General features: G+C 42.6%; 1 protein-coding gene across 1 annotated transcript in view; it reads left to right on the top strand.

Moving 5' to 3' along the window:
- CYYR1 (cysteine and tyrosine rich 1) overlaps positions 1–21261 on the top strand; it is a 53181-nt gene extending 31920 nt beyond the window's left edge. Inside the window, exons 3-4 of the mRNA XM_072133218.1 lie at positions 16944–17101; positions 20624–21261. Of these exons, the coding sequence (XP_071989319.1) occupies positions 16944–17101; positions 20624–20757 (292 nt within the window). The 3' untranslated portion in view covers positions 20758–21261. The remainder of the gene's footprint in view (positions 1–16943; positions 17102–20623) is intronic.
- Positions 21262–21558: the final 297 nt, after the last annotated feature.

Genomic DNA, 21558 nt, shown 5'->3' with positions numbered 1-21558 from the left:
TGGCCCCTAAAAGTCAGGAATCACTTTCTACATCTGGTGCTAGAATCAGCTTCTTGGGGATGGAGGATGTGTCCCTTCTGCCTCCTTTCACTCTCCGGTTTTCGAGACCCTTCGAGGGCCTTCAAAAGTCCTGAAATGGCTCTTGTGTGAGTGTGTATTGAGAGCAGGGACAGTTTTATGAAGATTTAATGGGTGAAGGACCTTCTTGGTACAAAAATTTGTTGGGTGGTTTGGGTGGCCATGAGCCCTCTAGAAGACATGGGCCGGGACTATTGTACAAAATTCCTAAATTATAATCTACTACTGTATTTGGCTTACTAAATGTTTTAAAGCTATTCTTTTTTTTCCATTCTCTATTAAATGGTCTTCCATGGGCAGGATTATTGTACTCATGGAAATAAGCACTCACAGCATGTCTCATTTTCTATTATATTAGGGGTACATTTCTTTATGCAGTCTGTCATCATTGCCAGCTCCTTTGCTTATTCCCTGCCAAAACTCCCAGGAATTCGGGAAAACCTGGAAATTGTGGGCAAATGGGACAGAAAAAAAAAATACTAACCCTTCTTTACCACCCCGTTGTTTTGAAGTGTCCTGTAGTCTGACTGTTGTCACTTCCGCTTGCGGTAGAAGAGTTGGGGGTCACGAAAGCAGGACTGTTGACTTCACTTATTGTTACCGTTCCTGGTTGGTCATGTGACCGCTAACACTTTCAGCACACCAGGGAGTGGCAACAGTTTGACCAAAGAATGCGTAGCTGGAGAAGAGGAAGAAACTTTTTAGTCTCCTATGCCCCACCCCCCGGGATTTTCCATAAAAGCTGGAAAAGAGATGATCATGTGTTTTTGTTTTCGTGACCTTCTCCAGTGATAATTGCCCATGCTCAAGAGTCGAGAGTCAAAGGGGCATATTTATCAGGACCTCTGCGCCACGTCAAATGCCAGTTTATTGCTAGCACTTGCGATTATTTGCCCCATTCTGCCTCCTTCACGCCAGTGGGGTGTGAAGGAGGGGCGTGGGCGACCGGGAGTGGACCGTAGCGGGATGTTACTGTCCCCATACCGGCACACTTGCTGCTCCCAGAGACTTTTCACATGTGTCATAGAAAAGACGCTGGGCAACAACCTGCCCGATACATCAAGAGGCGGAAGCACGAGCGCTGTCATATGATAAATATCCCCCAAAGAGTCAAAATATGTATCTCTATCACTAGACCTATAAATTTTAGGAGTTGACCCAAACTCCAGCAAATTCTTTGGTACTTTCTCAAGAATTTCACAACCAGATAGCTCCCCCTTATCACATGTATGAGGACTATCTTTGATAGCTTATTGTTCTTTCTGTGTAAAAACCAAATTTTTGGCCAAAACTTACACTTTTTCCTGCAAAATGTTAGCTAACAGACTGGTAAAATAAAGATAAAATTTCTGCAGCTTTCGATTCTACCTCTGCTCGAGACCACTGGCGGAAAATATGTTTTTGTAGGAATTGATTGACAAATGTACTTTCATGGATGATAGATTTAATTGTACATGTTTTTGTGGAAGGAGAAAACATTTTAATGATTTCAAATGTGGCTCTTTGGAGACTTCCATCTCTGTGTTTTTCCAAATTGATTTTTCCGTTTCCAGTGCGCTGTAGTTATATTATTAGGGTTTGTTGAGTTTCCATGAAGAAGTTAGATTTTCAGATGGCAGTAGATATTATTTTGCTACCAGTATAAACTGAACTGAAAATAATTCTTTTTGGATGTCATTGTGTCCATTTTGCTTTTTGCTGCTTTCCATTATATAAAGTAAATGTCTACGATATAATTGTGATGGCTGTGGCCTTATATGGGAAAACAAGCCAAGACTAATGCTAAAACTTTAGAGTGTGTTCTCATATTGAAATACATCCACTATCCATTTTAGGTTGAAATTTTGCCTTTTTGTTCTTAGTACCTCTAACAACCTGTGTCAACATCATCCTCAGTCCATGTTGTGGGACCAAGGAGGCGCTGATTTCTTTCTGTGACTTGCTTGTATTCTGTAGTGTGAACATGAGTTTTATTTCCTGTGCTTTTTTGATTGATTAAGCATCACAACTGTTTCTCCCCTTTAGCTTAGTTGTGGTCTAGTGGTAGTTAACCTGCATGATGGACAGCTTCACACTCCTCACTTGCTCTCTGTGCGGTCTGGATTTCTGGCTCAATCACTTTTAGATCATATATTAGTCCTGCCTACCCTTTCAGGCCATTCACTGCCAGTTAAATAAGCTTTGTTATCAGCTCCATAACTTCTTTGTGATTTGTATCTTTGATTTCCGGTATCCTGCCTTTGGCTTGCTATTCTGACCACTCTCCTGTCTAGTGTTTTTGTACTGTGCTGCCCTTTCTGTTGTGACCCAGCTTTGTTGACTTCATTTATCTGTTTGTATTGTTTTGTCCTTGTATCTGTGTTTTTGAATAGAATATTTGGTGTATCGAGGTATAGCAATATAGTTGCTCCATACCACCGAGCATACCTGTGAGGGCCTTTGGTGGTTCAGGGCTCACTGTCTTTAGGTCCCAAAAGTAGACTTCCCCCAATATCCCCCACACACACAGGAGCACTAAACTTTGTGCTGTTGTGCCACGGCAGGCATCTGACCACTCCAGCCAATGAGCCTGTGTACACGATGTGACTACTCAACTGATTGGCAGTCGAGTGCCTGCTACCTAGGCGACCAGTAGCCAAAAAATTGGTGTTCATCATAACACCAAGATCCTATGATACATTACAGCAACCACATATGGGAAAGGTGGTTGTGGATGTTCACGGCTTGCTCACTTAAGATAGATCCTATAGTAGAGATGCTGAGCCACCACAATGGGGCTTATTTACTGAGGGTCCGTAGATCGCATTTCAGTCTGACTGTTCATGGTATTTAATCACCCGGTCCATTAGCCATCTAGCGGCGCGTCACTGCACTGGATTCGGGTCCGGCCGGGATTTATTAAGGTAGTTCCTCTGCCGTCCACCAGGTGGCGCTGCTGCGCTGAAAAGCATCGGAACGCGCTGGAGTTCACCGAGCCGGGCTGAGTGAAGGTAAATGCGGCGGTTTTTCCGAATCCGTCGGGTTTCCGTTCGGCCACGCCCCCCGATTTCCGTCGTGTGCATGCCAGCGCTGATGCGCCACAATCCGATCGCGTGCGCCAAAATCCCGGGGCAATTCAAGGAGAATCGCCGCAAATCGGAAATATTCGGGTAACACGTCGGGAAAACGCGAATTGGGCCCTTAGTAAATGACCCCCAGTGTATCTATATTATGCACTGACCTCGGTCCTAATTTTTTGGTCTATTTTGAGCGTTGTATTTGCTTCTCTAAATGTCTTTTCATTAGTCCTCGGAGACATCTCTGTCATCCAGCAGTGAGTCTGGCTTTGTAAAATCATTGACAAGAACCTGTTGAAAGGAATCTTCTTATAATTTAATATATGTAATCATGATCCTCTCACCCGACTTTAAAATGACTTTCCTTCTCCCGGGCGCAGCGGACCGCGACATCCCATTAAGAAATGCTCAGCCTGAATTCTGCTGTAAAAGTTAAGGCATTTGGGTCTAAATGTGCAAACCAGTGAAGTGTATATTGAATTGTACATGATAGATTAATTTGGCAGCGAGCGGGAATGCAGGCTGCTCAAAGTTCATTATATATAAAGTTTATGATCAGACCTTTATTTGTAGCTTTCAGATTTTTTTACTTGCAGAGAGAATCAAATTTTCCGAAGGTAATTATGATTTTACGGGGATATATATAAGAGGGGATATGTAAATTCACTTCAGTCTTATATTACATAAATAGTATGGTATAAAAATGATGCGGCAGTGCTGCAGAGCATTACACCAGGGTAGAATGATAGTGTAGACACCGTCATCATCCATGTAGAATATCTCACAATTATTGGGTTTGCTGCCATGTCCTTGACGTGGGGTATAGCCACCATTAGTGGGTTATAATGTAGGCAGTTTTGGCGGTAGCCCAGATCAAGCCTTCTAGGGGGGCCAATGGTCACCTAAACCACCACCAAATTTCATACTGACAAGGACCTTCACCCATGAAATCTTCAAACATCTATTTCAGCTCTCAAAAAACATGCACTCAAGAGCCATCTCAAGACCTTTAAAGGTCCTCCAAGGTTCCTAAAACTGCATATTTAAAGCAGGGAGAATGGACACACCCTCCATTACACAAGAAGCTTGATTCTAGTACCATATGTAGGGCCAGGGCCCATGGTACCCTTAATCCGGCCTTGATAACCCCCATAAGGACCCAAAAACTTACACTTTCATAATTTGAAGCCCTAAAATTTGCTAACATTTTCAAAATTGTCAAGAAAGAAGGTGCCCAAGGTTTAAAGGAGATCTTCAAAAATAAAGTCTTACCAAAATCCCATCCACAATATGCCATGTACGTTACACTGGTTGCAGTAGCGGGTCCATCACTGGCCATTTTTCCCCGTGATGGCTACCAGATTCTTCCTACTACTGCAAGATGCCAGGTGACCACCAGATTCTAGGTACAGAAGCGTTACACTGCCTAGAGCCTTGTAGAGCCAATGGGGCAGATTTACTTACCCGGTCCATTTGCGATCCAGCGGCGCGTATTCTGGATTCGGGTCTTCCGGCGATTCACTAAGGTAGTTCCTCCGACGTCCACCAGGTGTCGTTGCTGCGCTGAAGTTCGTCGGACTGCACTGAAGTACACCAAGCCAGGCCGGGTGCAGGTAAGCGCGTGTCCAGCGGCAAATTTTTTTTTTAAAAAAATACGGCGGTTTCTCAGAATTTGACGGGTTTTCCGACGGCCAAGCCCCCGATTTCCGTTGCGCCACAATCCGATCGCGTGCGCCACAATCCCGGGGCAATTCAGGGAAAATCGGCGCAAAACTGTAATATTCGGGTAAAACGACATAAAAACGCTATTCGGGCCCTTAGTAAATGACCCCCAATCTATTGCTGTGTAGCTTTCCCAACCTATTCAAGGCACCTTCTCACTTGGGAACAGGAGAAGATTTCTCTATAAACATTGGAGCCCTACAGTGATGGGATGAAATTACATTGGACCTGCAGGAAATCAGGGAGGAGAGCGCTGAAAACTCACATCCTTTCTGTCCACCCCTTGGTGTGATGTGGGGCTCATTCTCTTGGGCTAATTCCCCCCCGTATGGTTTAGCCACTGGGGAAGAAATTAAATCAAGAGTTGGACAGAAAAGTGTCATAACACACCAATAGGTAAAGTTTATCATTAGGGGAATCAGAAGACATAACTTTGCTTGGGAAATGTATAGGAACATCTCCAGCGTCCTGCCCTAGCTTGTGTCATTCGACTCGCCTTATTATTACCTCTGGCGGATTACCATATTGAATTTCTGCCACCTGTCAGGACCTCTAGCTGCTGTACAGCTCTACATGAACTTCTCCTGTCCAAACTTTGGCTTGCCCACTGACCAGGTCCTTGTTTGCCCTTTTCGAGCCACTTGGGTCGGCTATCACCAAATGGAGACTGGTCCAAGAAGAAGTGACTTGCTAGTTCAGACGTACCAGCAATGAGTTACAGGGTAAATACCCGGCAGTCGCTTTGATACTCAGAAGTAGGGATAAGCAGACCCATGGAAATTTTTTAAAGTTGTTCAGGTTAAGGTAAAGAACCTGGACCCAAACCAGTAGCACCCGCGATTGGGGGGTTAAGTGTTTAAATGCAGTTTGAATGCAAAGTCACCAGCGGCATTCAAATTACCCATGGTTGGATGTGCGCCAGAACTTACCTGCCGGCAATGATTTGAGCTGCCATTTTGGGGAAGATCGTCACTGCTGTTGACGTCCTCAGGAAGCAACGATGTGGTGGATCGCTGTTCCCACACAATTGAAATGCCTCTGGCGACTTTTTCTCCAGTGGGTTTGAGCAGAAACCGGACCCTACACTTTTAATGAACTTTGCCGCTCTGGTCCGATCAACTCTACTCGGCAGTGGAATCTATTCTGTGGCATAGAGGATCCATATCATATGGGTTATAATTTCCTCCAACATTTACTACTCATCTAATTGGGGAGGTCTTTTGGACAACCCCTTTAACCTTGGAGCTACAGTGTAGTCGAACCAGCACCGATCTGTACACTGTATTGTGGACCTTGGTTTTATTTACTCACTTTCCCATGTGAACGTCTTGCTCCATAGGTCATTCTAAGACCTGCACCTGATAATGTATCCCTAGCAATCACAGCTGAGATCTGTTGTCCCCCTCCCCCTGCTACCTGCCCCCCTGAGATCACACATACTCCTTCATGTGTCTACCCTATGATATGAAATCTGGAATGAAATTGCCCTTGGGGCTATGCTGTAATTGCAGTGCGTTCTCTGTGGGCAGGAGATGCAGTCATTTTCTTGCAGATGTAATGAGATTGGACTGTAAGGCGCAAAATATTATATGGTAACCCTTTACGTACTGAACAAGATGCTTAATCCTTCATCAAAACAACAGTTCGGGAAACGGTGATGGCAACAAGGGGGGGGGGGGGATACTGGTAAAGGCCCTAATGACGAAAGATGATAATGATATTTGACATTGGCTTACGATATAAACAATGAAGGGGGTGAGAAGTTATACAAATCACAATATTTGATATTAACACAAGGATAAAGGTTGACAATGAGATATGAAAATTATAAAATTAATACAAACATCGGCTAATAATATCACTGCTGGTGGTGACATGTGGTGGAGGGTGCAGTGAAACTCATTATGGTCATGGATAATGACAAAATGATGAAAGATGATATTTGACAATAATGATTTATGAATTCACTATGGACATTGGCAAACAATAAATCCATAATGATAATGAGTGATGAAGAGCAGAAAAAAAAAACTAACTATGGTATTTGATAATGATATGAAAGTGAAAGGTGACTAAGTTGTTTGATAATGATCAAAGCTCTAAGCTTCAACCCCCCTTGCCCGCTGGGGCCGGCGTTAGGGAGCGGAAAACTGGGCATGTTCCCAGGGCCCCCTGTCCTAAAGGGGCCGTATGCATGTGGTATGTTATGGGTTTTTTTAAGTATTTTTTTTTCTTGCCTTCATTCTGCCCTGAAGACAAAGCTGTCCCCAGATGAAATAACCTTCTCTCTATTGTGTTGATACATTTTCTTTGCCCGCTATAGACAATCTCTACACTCCTGAGATGTGCGGAGGCAGAAACCATCTTCTTCCAGCAGATGTATTGATATTTGCATTCGCTTTAAACTGCACTGTCATTTATCAATCGCGCCAGCCATATGCTATTTTTACAAGCCCCGCTACGTTAGAGCGCATGAAGTCCCGCTAGGCTGTATGTATAGCCTCCCCACAGCTTCCTAGGCAACTATTCTAACACTTGGGCCGGATTGTGAAGAGAGGTTGAAATGAGGATAAAGAAACGATAGCAGCGCAGGAATAGGAGACGAGAGCGAGAGGCTGGGGGAGATGGCACACAGACACTGAAGGGAAATCTAACATCAAAATCCATCCTGATAAACCAGGGACATTACTCATAGATCCAGGCACCGGGACTGTGGTAATCTTCTTATATTTGTTATCCATGGCCTCATTCCTTCTAAAATCAACTTTTAAAATTATGCTAATTAGCCAAATGGGCTCTGGGGATGTTAACCGAGCCCCTTCTTGCTCTGACTTCACAGGCTGTTACACTACCTCCCCCTTCCCCAGTTCCTTTGGGCAGGGGGAAGTGTCCTTGCACAGTGTAACAGCCTATGAAGTTAGAGCACAAAGGGAGAGCCGCTTAGAGCCCTTCTGGTATATTAGAATGATTTAAAAAGTTGATTTTAGAAGGAAGGAGGCCATGGATAATAAATATAAGAAGATACCACAGTCCCGGTGCCTAATGTCCCTGGTTTATCATGATGGATTTGAATTAAGTTATATGGTTTTTTATAATATACTTTCTGTAATTAATCATATTTTTCAGGTTTGTTGCTTGCTGTCTTGTTATAAAAATATATAATGGTCATGCGATGAACACACAACTTCAATTTGGTGCACTGAGGTGTGAGATCACCGCACAGGGGCTCTGCTGTGTTCAGGGAAAAGATCTCACACACCAGTGCGCCACAGGGCTCAAAATCCAGGAATATAAATGCATTTCTCACAGTCCTGCTGCTACTAACTACAAGATCAGCATCCAACGAGGTGTCATCACATGTCTCTGCTCTCTGTTAGGGATGGTAAAACGAGGTGCACTCTAATGGGAAATAAGTCCACAGGGTCCACAGTGAACAGTTTCCTTCTTTACTGGTGAAATTCAGTTACAAAGCAATACAAGCAACTCAAAGGTTTGACATCTCCAATCTCCTTCCTGGCAGCAGAAGGGTTAATGCTGAGGATAGCCCTGGGCTATCTGTCCCTCTCTGTCTCAGAAGTCTGGTACCCTTGTCACAAGAGCCCAGGGTCTATTGCAGAGTATCCTAGTCTCAGCTTCCTCTTCTGGTTGTTCAGGTTGACTGACAGTCTTCTCCAAGCTCTGTTCTCTAACTGCAGACACTAAAGACTGGGACTATCCTCCTTATATACCTTCTACCAGGTTACATTTCAGCACAAAAACAATGACAAAGCGTTCTCCAATAGACTTACATTGAGATCCCAAATTCTATAGCAGCAAGTTTCTAAAGTGTAAACAACTTTCCAGACAGCACCTGTCATTTTAAAGGTCAGGCTGTCTGCTTGTCTGGTAAACAAGTCTGTTTTTGTTCTGCAAAACAATTTCTTTCTACTAGTCTATACAGATACAGTAAAAATAAACAGAATGTACATAACACTATGGGGCACATTTACTTACCCGTCCAAGTCTCAATCCCTGATCCGGACTCTCCGTCGATGATGTACTGTGCCACGATCCACGTAGATCCTGCGCCTGATATCCTGCATGTCTTGCTAACCGCTCAGGTCCGCCGGATTTCACTTTCTTCTTCCTGGTGCATGTTCGTGCATGGCTTGCGCAACAATTTCAAATGTGAAATCCCGTGCAAAGTCCGAATTCGTCGGATCGTCCGATGACCTGCCCCCCCCCCCCCCCCCGATTTGTGTTGCATGAAAGCCGGCGCCAAAATCCCCTTTTAAATGCGGTGCAAAATGGTAATCGTCGGAATATCCAGCGTTTGTGCGGTCCACGGACCCTTAGTAAATGAGCCCCTATAGATTAATGCAAGATAATAAAGATGCAAAATAAATGTAAAATAAAGTAATAAATGCTGAGTTTGCATAGGAGAAGTATTCGAATCTCCACAAATGTCCAAAATTCATTGGCTCCTCTAATACAGGAGGCTATACATACAAAAAGTTGCTCTCCAGCTCTCCAGGGCCGATAATTAATACAGAAGTTACCATTATATCTGCTATTAAGATACAATTGGGATTATCCAGATAATCCATTATATAATCCAGATAATCCACCACAATTTATACTTTATTCCAAATGAGTCTGAAGTTGATACATTTGCACCACTAGCGGAAGCATCCGGAATGCCGCTTTATTCCAGGTTTCTTGTTGTGTTGACAAAGTAAAGTGTGTAGATGACTCTTATTTATCAGGGCTTAGTTTTTGGGCTGAGAATTAATGATAGAGTACAGAGGTCAGGTAAGCAACGACTTACAGCGAGGTCTGAGTTGTTTCCTGCAGCACATCATAATTTTGTTTACACAAAATTGCAGCAAATGACTATAATTTTGTGCCAGAAAAATAGTCCAGGGAGCCGAAATATATCATGCACTATGTAAAGCTTGGGAAAAATTCAGCACAGTCTTTAATACTACAAACTGAGTGCTATGTTATAAGTATTACATGATTTTTATGCATGTTTTTTTTGTGTGGTTTTATATATTTTATTTTGTCATTTTACCTTTTTCACTTCCCAATTATTTTGTAGAATGGGTGTCTGGACAATATAGAGTACAGGCAGTCCCCGGGTTACATACAAGATTCTGTAGGTTTGTTCTTAAGCTGAATTTGTATGTAAGTCGGAACTGTGTACTTTATAATTGTAACCCCAGACAGAATTTTTTTGGTCTCTGTGACAATTGGATTTTAAAAATGTTGGGTTGTCATAAGAATCAGGATTAACAATAAAGCTTCATTACAGACACTTGTGATAACTGTTATACAGTAGCTGAATATTGTAGCCTGGGGCTAAAGTACAATAAATTACCAATATCCAGAGGTCCGTTTGTAACTAGGGGTCGTATGTAAGTCAGGTGTTCTTAAGTAGGGGACCGCCTGTATATTCATGATTGTAGTTTACATTTAGGACCTACACTAGGTTGTGACTTCATAGTCCCCCCTATGTGTGACGGTACAATTGTGGGAGAACCCCGGCTGACACCACACGGACATTACATCACACATCAGTCATTCAACTGAGATGAGGAGATAACATTCACATGTCTATTTAGAACCAGAAGGATCCAAAACCAAGTCACACACTTCAACCTTCCTCTAGATGCAATCTCCAATAATCCAAAACTAAAAAACCTTCTCATTCAGAAAAAATACTTATAAATAAATAATTAATAATAAATATATAAATAAAAAATAATAATCTAGTTTTTTTTCAGTTTTCTCCATGTGCAGACTTTAAAAAGGTAGATTTGGAACCCTATTAGGACCTGTACTTGGTTTAGGGTCCCAAATAGACCTGCTAGGTCCTGTTTAGGTTAGAGGGCCTCTAAGCTATGCTGGATCCACCAGGCACGGTCAAGGTGTCACCCAAGGTGTGTTGCTGCTCTCCGGAAGGGATGGTAAGGGGTAAGGTGAAGTCCAATAGTCAGATAGTCTGCAGTGAACAGTTTCCTTCTTTACTGAAGAAATTCTGGTACAAAGCAGTACAATCAACTCATGGGGCTGACCTCTCCAATCTCCTCCCTGGCAGAAGAAGGGTTAATGCTGAGGGAAGGTCTGGGCTCTCTGTCCCTCTCTTTCTCAGAAGGCTGGTATCCTGGTCACAGGCTTGGAGCTCAGGGTCTATGGCAGAGTATCCTCATCTCAGCTTCTTCTTCTGGTTGCTCTGGTAGACTGGCAGTCATCTCCTTCAAGCTCTGTACCCTAACTGCTAAAGACCGGGACTATCCTCCTTATATACCATCTACCAAGAGAGGACTGGTTACATTTTAACACAAAAACAATGACAAAGCATTCTGCCATAGACTTACATTGAGTCCCCATAATATTCTATGGCAGCAAGTTTCTAAAGTGTAAACAACTTTCCAGACAGCAGCTGTCACTCTAAAGGTCAGGCTGTCTGCTCTTCTTCTGCAAAACAATCTGTATTATAGCTGTGGCTTCTCTGAGAACTAGAGATACATAGTCAGCAATGTCTCTTATTGTTCATGAAACCTTTCTACTAGTCTATGCAAATACAGTACTAATAAACTAAATGTATAGAACAAAACACTATAGAATTTGATGGAAAGTAAAGTGATTGACCAAATCATTCAATGCAAAATCCTCTTGGCCTTGGATTAGGCTTCTCACTCCTCCCTCACTTCCATACCGGCACTCCTGGACCCAGACAAAGATACTTAAAGAGAACCCGTCATGCAAAATAACCCCCCTAAACAAAATATATTTTCATAAACTGCCATTAGAGAGCATTGCCTCTATCTCTTCATTGTCCCTCTACATGCCTGTAAACCTAAGCAATGAGGTCCTAAAGCTGTATGCAAATGACCTGTGAAATGCCCAATGAAGCATTAGCATATTCAAGCTGTCCACTCTATTCATGAGTGGGAGGCACAGCCACACCCCCAGTGCTTGACTGACAGCCTGTGTAATGATGTGAGGCTGTATAATGATGTGCTTCCTGGTGCTGGTGGCCACGCCCCCTGCAGCCTGTGTGTGCATGTGTGTGTGTATAGGAGAGATACAGCAGCTCCAGGCAGCCATGTTACAGCAGAACATGTCAGATTCATGTGTAGCTGATGTCTGTGTCTCTCACCTGTATATTAGGAGGATGCAGCATGTCAGCAGATGCAGCACACACACTATCAATACTTTACTATACATTACACACAGACATGAGCAGGGGGAGGAGAGGGGAGGGGGAACAGGGGTGACATCACTGCCTCTGACCATGTGACCAGCCTCATTTACATGATAAAGAATAGATGATTTTACAATGAATAATGTATGAAATAACTAGATAAAGGCTGGGATGGGATCCTTGTGAGCTGCTCCAACAGGAAGAGGTGACAGGACTAGTGACACAGACCTGATGACAGGTGTCCTTTAACGTCATTACCTTAATTCTATAAAACTGATCCGTTCATAACCTTCTGTCCCCGAAAAAAAAGAGAACAGCTTGGTGTGCTTTTCAGGACACGCCGGTGGTCCGCCACACCTTTAATTAGTGGTTTATAGAAAGGAAGTCCTGTTCTGTGTCGTTTGCCTGAGAACACAAGGATTCGCAGCAGGGAGCGCGGCGCTAATTAATGACTACCATGTGTCTATGTACCTCACTGCAGAGAGCTCATACTCCATCTGCTTTACCCGGAATCACACACTCACATCTCATTGATGATGCAGATACAGTCATGTACCATTATCTTCACCCACAATCTGTAATATTTAACCTTAGTCATTAGATCTGACAATGATAATTAATGATATTAGAATTCTAAATATGGAAATGCATAGAGTTCAGTACCTTCCCTGTACATACATTATGCTATAGGTGAAAACAAGTATGGGTGCAATTTGAATTTAATTGGGTTAATTGGAAGCGGGTCTGTGTGCCACTTTAATAAGGGGAGTGGACAGGTGCATAGGGTCCAAATTGCCCCTCCCCTCTTACGACCTCATCACGTTCCCCCACTCCTGTGGCATGCAAGGGGGATTTAAGGATTTAACTTTCGTTCTCCTGCCTCTCTTTACCGCAGCACTCAAGCTGTACCGCCCTCACTCCCCTTTTGTCTGTTCATATAATATTTTCTATGATATTATTTTAATGATTTGTATTTTATCAAGTCAAAGCTGGGGAAAGAGAATGTTGGAGACTGAACTGTTCGGCTGGCCGACTTGCCAGCTGGGAGTCTATACAGCGACCAAGCTGGTTATTTCTGATAAACTCATTCAAGTGCTTTATACTGTCATATTCACGGGTTTACTGTGTAAAAGCTGTGACCAATTTTCCACCCAGCAAGGATTTTCTTGTGTGGTTACTTATTATATTATAATGTTTTAATTGTGTGCAGAGTGCACCAGTAGTATAGCACAGGAGTATAGCACAGTGGGCCAGGAGTCTAGCAGAGTGGACCAGGGGTATAGCAGAGCAGACTAGGGGTATAGCAGAGTGGACCAGGAGTATAGCAGAGTGGACCAGGAGTATAGCAGAGCAGACTAGGGGAATAGCAGAGTGGAATAGGGGTATAGCAGAGCAGACTAGGGGAATAGCAGAGCAGACTAGGGGAATAGCAGAGCAGACTAGGGGAATAGCAGAGCAGACTAGGGGTATAGCAGAGCAGACTAGGGGTATAGCAGAGTGGACCAGGAGTATAGCAGAGTGGACCAGGAGTATAGCAGAGCAGACTAGGGGAATAGCAGAGTGGAATAGGGGTATAGCAGAGCAGACTAGGGGAATAGCAGAGCAGACTAGGGGAATAGCAGAGCAGACTAGGGGAATAGCAGAGCAGACTAGGGGAATAGCAGAGCAGACTAGGGGAATAGCAGAGCGGACTAGGGGTATAGCAGAGTGGACCAGAGGTTTAGGATAGTGGACTAGGGTTGTAGCAGAGTGGACCAGGGGTATAGCAGAGCAAACCAGGAGTATAGCAGAGTGGACCAGGGGTATTGCAGAGCAGGCTAGGGGTATAGCAGAGCAGACCAGGAGTATAGCAAAGTGGACTAGGGGTATAGCAGAGCAGACCAGGGGTATAGCAGAGTGGACTAGCAGTGTAGCAGAGTGGATCCAAGGGTATAGTAGACTGGACCAGGGATATAACAGAGTGGACCAGAGTTATAGCAAAGTGGACAAGGAGGAGTGTAGCATAGTGGACCAGGGGTATAACAGAGTGGACCAGGGGTATAGCAGAGTGGACCAGGGGTATAGCAGAGTGGACCAGGGGTATAGCAGAGTGGACCAGGGGTATAACAGAGTGGACCAGGGGTATAACAGAGTGGACCAGGGGTATAGCAGAGTGGACCAGGGGTATAGCAGAGTGGACCAGGGGTATAGCAGAGCAGACCAGGGGTATAGCAGAGTGGACCAGGGGTATAGCAGAGTGGACCAGGGGTATAGCAGAGCAGACCAGGGGTATAACAGAGTGGACCAGAGTTATAGCAAAGTGGACAAGGAGGAGTGTAGCATAGTGGACCAGGGGTATAGCAGAGTGGACCAGGGGTATAGCAGAGCGGACCAGGGGTATAGCAGAGTGGACCAGGGTTATAACAGAGTGGACCAGGGTTATAGCAAAGTGGACTAGGGGTATAGCAGAGCAGAACAGGGGTATAGCAGAGTGGACTAGCAGTGTAGCAGAGTGGATCCAAGGGTATAGTAGACTGGACCAGGGATATAACAGAGTGGACCAGAGTTATAGCAAAGTGGACAAGGAGGAGTGTAGCATAGTGGACCAGGGGTATAGCAGAGTGGACCAGGGGTATAGCAGAGTGGACCAGGGGAATAACAGAGTGGACCAGGGGTATAACAGAGTGGACCAGGGGTATAGCAGAGTGGACCAGGGGTATAGCAGAGTGGACCAGGGGTATAGCAGAGTGGACCAGGGGTATAGCAGAGTGGACCAGGGGTATAGCAGAGCAGACCAGGGGTATAGCAGAGCAGACCAGGGGTATAGCAGAGCAGACCAGGGGTATAGCAGAGTGGACCAGGGGTATAGCAGAGTGGACCAGGGGTATAACAGAGTGGACCAGGGGTATAGCAGAGTGGACCAGGGGTATAGCAGAGTGGACCAGGGGTATAGCAGAGTGGACCAGGGGTATAGCAGAGCAGACCAGGGGTATAACAGAGTGGACCAGAGTTATAGCAAAGTGGACAAGGAGGAGTGTAGCATAGTGGACCAGGGGTATAGCAGAGTGGACCAGGGGTATAGCAGAGCGGACCAGGGGTATAACAGAGTGGACCAGGGGTATAGCAGACTGGACCAGGGGTAGAGCAGAGTGGACCAGGGTTATAACAGAGTGGACCAGGGTTATAACAGAGTGGACCAGGGTTATAACAGAGTGGACCAGGGTTATAACAGAGTGGACCAGGGGTATAGCAGACTGGACCAGGGGTAGAGCAGAGTGGACCAGGGGTTGAGCAGAGTGGACCAGGGTTATAACAGAGTGGACCAGGGTTATAACAGAGTGGACCAGGGGTATAGCAGACTGGACAAGGGGTATAGCAGAGTGGACCAGGGGTATAACAGAGTGGACCATTGTATAGCAGACTGGACCATTGTATAGCAGAAACCAAATGTAATCTAATTGTGAGACACAACTTGTATAATCAAGTGGGGTCCTACCACCTGCACTTGGGGTAATCCGTACCCCCACTACTCATAAAGATGCTATGATGTAACTACCCCTCTAAGAAGAAGTCTTCTGTTCCCAGTAGAATATAAGTTTACTTAATCTTTCCAGACTAATGGCAGCGACAATTTATAACAGCCTCAAATCGACTTTTCCGTGCAGAGTGACAAGAAGCGTCTGTTTTAGCACAATAAGAATTACAATAATGCTGGCACCAGCAAAATGCCGGCGTATACCATCAGTAATTATCACTGGATTAAGATGTCTGTAGCCCACGGGCAACATTCAGAAGATGTCTACTTCCCTCTGTTTCTCATGATATTAGGCCGCTGTTCTCATCAACGTATAAATAGCTCAATTCTTGGATTGTACTTACTGAACCTACATGAGAGTCATTCTGGGGGAGATATAGGAGATATTACAGTGGTGACATTAGGGGAGTAACTACAGGAGAAGCAGCCATAGCAGCTGCTATGGGGCCCGCAGTGTCAGGGGGCCCCAGCATCCAACTTGATACACTAAAGAATGGAGGATGTGCCCCATTACAGGCGGCCCCCTAATTAAGAACACCTGACTAACAGACGACCCCTAGTTACAAACAGACCTCAGGATATTTGTAAATTACTGTACTATGTTCTTACGCTACAATAAACAACTATAACAGTTATCACAGGTGTCTGTAATTAAACTTGATTGTTAATCCTGGTTCTTAAGACAATCTAACATTTTTAAAATCCTATTGTCACAGAGACCCAAAAGAATTTGGCTGGGGCTACAATTATAAAATCTACAGTTCCGACTTACATACAAACTCAACTTAAGAACAAACCTACAGAACCTATCTTGTACGTAACCCGAGAACTGCCTGTATATACATAATGGGGCTCATTTACTAAGGGTCTGAATCGCAAATTTTCGTCGGGTTTCCCAAATTTTTTCGATTTGCACCAAATTGCCCCGGGATTTTGGCGCACGCGATCGGATTGTGGCTCATCGGCGCTGGCTTTCACGCGACAGAAATGGGGGGGGGGGGGCGTGGCCGCTGGAAAACCCAATGGATTCGTAAAAACCGCGGAATTTAAAAAAAAATTTGTGTCGCAAGAATAGCACTCACATACACCGAAACGGAGGAGGTGAACTCCGACGGACTTCAGCGCAGCAGCGACACCTAGTGGACAACGGGCGCACGACCTTAGTGAATCCCGGCAGAACCCGAATCAGTGTCGGAGAACGCGCTGCTGGATCGCGACTGGGCCGGGTAAGTAAATCTGCCCCATTATGCTGCACATTGTACACCATAATATGTTGTTTTGGCTAATAGGAGAACGATATTTTGCTGCCATACGGCATCACTACATATCATAGAGCTGTATTTGGTTATCATTATGTAACACAATGCTATATTTCTTATTGCAGGGGCACAGCGATAGCTGGAATAGTCTTTGGAATTGTCTTCATCATGGGAGTGATAGCAGGAATTGCTATATGTATCTGCATGTGTATGAAGAGCAGCCGGGGGACCCGCGTGGGTGTGATTAGGGCAACACATATCAATGCCATCAGTTCCTACTCAGGTAAGGTGCCAACAAATATGTGGAAACATGAAATGTATATTATTAAGTGAGATACCAGCGATACCCGGATATTTTGCCAGATCGGTGGTCGAAGGAGAACTCTTACTTCCTGACCCTAGTCACAAGCCTCTCACTTAGCCAAACCATACTGTACTGTATACTGTACTGGAGAGACACAACCAGGTTGAAACAGTTCTGTCTACAGTTAGGAATCTGATCCTTCTAGAATACATAGACTGGTTTGGCTTAATCCCACATCATATTATTAGGTATGTCATGCTTGGTGTTAAGGGGGCTGCCTTACAAGGTAGCAAAAGGAGACATTGGGGCACATTTACTAAGGGTCCATTGGACGCATTTGCGTCTGATTTCGCGATTTTTTCCAATTTGCCCTAAATATTCCCGGGTTTTTTGCACACACGATCGGATTGTGGCACCGGTGAATTCCGGCAGACCTCAGCGGGGGAAGTGACACATGCAGGAAATTGGAGGCACGATCTTAGTGAATTGCAGCAGCTCTGAATCCTCGTCGGACATTCCGGATCACCGGCGTCAACGGGACGGGTAAATAAATGTACCCCATTGTTTTCCATTTCCCATCTTGGAAAATATATTTGCATATTTCCCAGAATCCCATGCTGGAGCATCAATGACTATAAGTCTCCACAGCTTTAATTGGCAAACTCTCCATAAGGAGAACTCTTACTTCCTGACCCTAATCTTACTTCCTCGTGGGAAGCACCCGACATACGCGCTTACAAATCAGTGACAGTCAGTGACATCACTGGGGGAACACCCCATTCTTCGGTAGCAGCAAATTGCTGGCTGCTGCCAATGTACACTCCGCCTCCCCCCGCCCGCCGCATTCAGGGGGCGGGGGTTCCCGGGCGATGTATCCCACGGTATAGACATACAGTGGGATACGTCTGTGCCATACTTCCTCCTGACCTGTCCTTATAGAAGATTTTCTGGGACTGATAATCAGCTCTGTTCGTATGGACTGGGAAAGCACAAGGTTCTCTGTTCGTTTGATTCAGCTAAACGTAAAAGCTTTTTTGGAAAATGTTTTTGGTTTTTATGAAAATTTTCAAAACTGAAAACAATTGCAGTTGAGAACGAAATATCGTCACCCATTAGTTGATATTCATTCTTAAAAAAATCCAGGGGTGGTGATAATACATTAACGCATAATTTGACACTCGTACGGCTCCACTTCCCTTGTTTGTTACACATTGTAACAGTGTAACATGTCTGACAATAGGTTTCCAGCTTTTTAAATTTTATTTAAAATTTATTGCAAATTAAAATTTCTTCGCTCTTAAAAGTAGGTGATAAATTGGGATGGAAGTTTTTACTGACTGGAGTTTTATGGGAGAATTATGGGAAATATGAAGGTCACATCAAATCTCAACTATTCCACGTGAAAATCATTGAAGGGGGATTATAATTGATCAATATCTAATCAGTGAGGTCAACTCCCCTTGCCCCCGCATCAATCAGCTGTGGGAAAGCTGGAAAGAGTTGGAACATCAATGCTCTGACAGGTGACAGCTCTGTACTCTACGTAGTGGCCAAATAGGGTTACTGCAGATCAAATCCCACAAACACCCACAAATCTATGTATGAATGCCACACGATTCTCTGCATTATAAAGGATAGATCTGTATTATAAGGATAGATCTGTATTATAAGGGATAGATCTGTATTATAAGGATAGATCTGTATTATAGGGATAGATCTGTATTATAAGGGATAGACCTGTATTATAAGGGATAGATCTGTATTATAAGGGATATATCTGTATTATAAGGATAGATCTGTATTATAAGGGATAGAACTGTATTATAAGGATAGATCTGTATTATAAGGGATAGACCTGTATTATAAGGGATAGATCTGTACTATAAGGGATAGAACTGTATTATAAGGATAGATCTGTATTATAAGGGATAGAACTGTATTATAAGGGATAGATCTGTATTATAAGGAATAGATCTGTATTATAAGGAATAGATCTGTATTATAAGGGATAGATCTGTATTATAAGGGATAGATCTGTATTATAAGGAATAGATCTGTATTATAAGGGATAGATCTGTATTATAAGGATAGATCTGTATTATAAGGGATAGATCTGTATTATAAGGATAGATCTGTATTATAAGGGATAGATCTGTATTATAAGGCTAGATCTGTATTATAAGGGATAGATCTGTATTATAAGGATAGATCTGTATTATAAGGCTAGATCTGTATTATAAGGGATAGACCTGTATTATAAGGGATAGATCTGTATTATAAGGATAGATCTGTATTATAAGGGATAGATCTGTATTATAAAGATAGATCTGTATTATAAGGGATAGGTCTGTATTATAAGGATAGATCTGTATTATAAGGATAGATCTGTATTATAAGGGATAGATCTGTATTATAAGGATATATCTGTATTATAAAGATAGATCTGTATTATAAGGGATAGGTCTGTATTATAAGGGATATATCTGTATTATAAGGGATAGGTCTGTATTATAAGGGATAGATCTGTATTATAAGGGATAGATCTGTATTATAAGGGATAGATCTGTATTATAAGGATAGATCTGTATTATAAGGATAGATCTGTATTATAAGGGATAGATCTGTATTATAAGGATAGATCTGTATTATAAAGATAGATCTGTATTATAAGGGATAGGTCTGTATTATAAGGAATAGATCTGTATTATAAGGGATAGATCTGTATTATAAGGGATAGATCTGTATTATAAGGATATATCTGTATTATAAAGATAGATCTGTATTATAAGGGATAGGTCTGTATTATAAGGGATAGGTCTGTATTATAAGGGATAGGTCTGTATTATAAGGAATAGATCTGTATTATAAGGATAGATCTGTATTATAAGGGATAGATCTGTATTATAAGGGATAGATCTGTATTATAAGGGATAGATCTGTATTATAAGGATAGATCTGTATTATGAGGATAGATCTGTATTATAAGGAATAGATCTGTATTATAAGGGATAGATCTGTATTATAAGGGATAGATCTGTATTATAAGGATAGATCTGTATTATAAGGGATAGATCTGTATTATAAGGGATAGAACTGTATTATAAGGATAGATCTGTATTATAAGGGATAGAACTGTACTATAAGGATAGATCTGTATTATAAGGGATAGATCTATATTATAAGGGATAGATATGTATTATAAGGGATAGAACTGTATTATAAGGGATGGATCTGTATTATAAGGGATAGATCTGTATTATAAGGGATAGATCTGTATTATAAGGGATAGATCTGTATTATAAGGGATAGGTCTGTATTATAAGGGATAGATCTGTATTATAAGGATAGATCTGTATTATGCAGGATATATCTGTATTATGAGGGATAGATCTGTATTAAAAGGAATTTTGGTAAAGGAAAAACAGCCTAGTAATACTCATAATATTCATAATAAAATAACATAATATAATTATTATTGTCATTTTTTTTCTATCTCTTTAGTTTCGCCGCCACCCTACAGCTATGAATATGAGATGGATTATTCTATGGACCTACCTCCTCCTTATACTCCAACTCCCCCAGCGCCTCTGCAATATCCTGCTCCTCCTCCATACCCTGGACCACCAAGAAAATAACATGCAAAGACTGGGACTAATCTATAAAAATGTGTTATAACTATAGCCGTTGCCCAGGATTTATTAAATGGTTGTTTATTTTAACAAGCAGCACCACTCATGTTCAGTGGCCTTGTCTGGTATTGCAGATTTTGTTTGTATGAGGCCTAATTGTAATACCAATCGTAATCCATTGACAAGGGTGGCGCTGTTTCTGAACAATACAGACCTATTTTTTAATCTTGGACAACACTTTCTTTAAGGAAGATGCATAAGAATAGAGACGGAAGTCTTCAATCCTGTGCAGTATCTGCAATATTCCTCTCATTCTGCAGCCTTATAATATCCTGAAGTGCTTGAACTCTGATCTTAAGGACCATCTGCAATATCGACCCCTTATTTTAAGTACATTATTTATTTGTGCATTGTAGGAATTTTCTAATGTAAGAAAGAAAAACTAGAGAAGAAAAAAGTGCCAATCATTTTTTACGGACAGTGTTACTTTGATGTGGACTGCGCAAATATATACGTTTTTAATAAAATTGCTTAAAAAAATACTGAAATCTTGTAGATGAATTAATGTGTCTGTAAAAAGTATAAATATATTATAATTTTTTTTTTAAACCCATAAATGTTTTCTCTTTTTACTGATCACCACAGGTATGATTTTCTAATGCAATTAAAAGTTTGACTTGGGTAAATGATCCCCTTGTTGTCACCATTTAACACCCATACAAGCTGTAAGTAGACACCTGTTCAGGATATGGGAGAATATGCACCTTCCTATAAGGAAGGGTGTCTTAAAAGGGTTGTAGCAAGTTT

Source organism: Engystomops pustulosus, chromosome 2, assembly GCF_040894005.1.
Source record: "Engystomops pustulosus chromosome 2, aEngPut4.maternal, whole genome shotgun sequence".
NCBI lineage: Eukaryota > Metazoa > Chordata > Amphibia > Anura > Leptodactylidae > Engystomops > Engystomops pustulosus.
The sequence above is the reverse complement of the archived record's forward strand: the minus strand, read 5'-3'. Positions and strand labels throughout refer to the sequence as shown.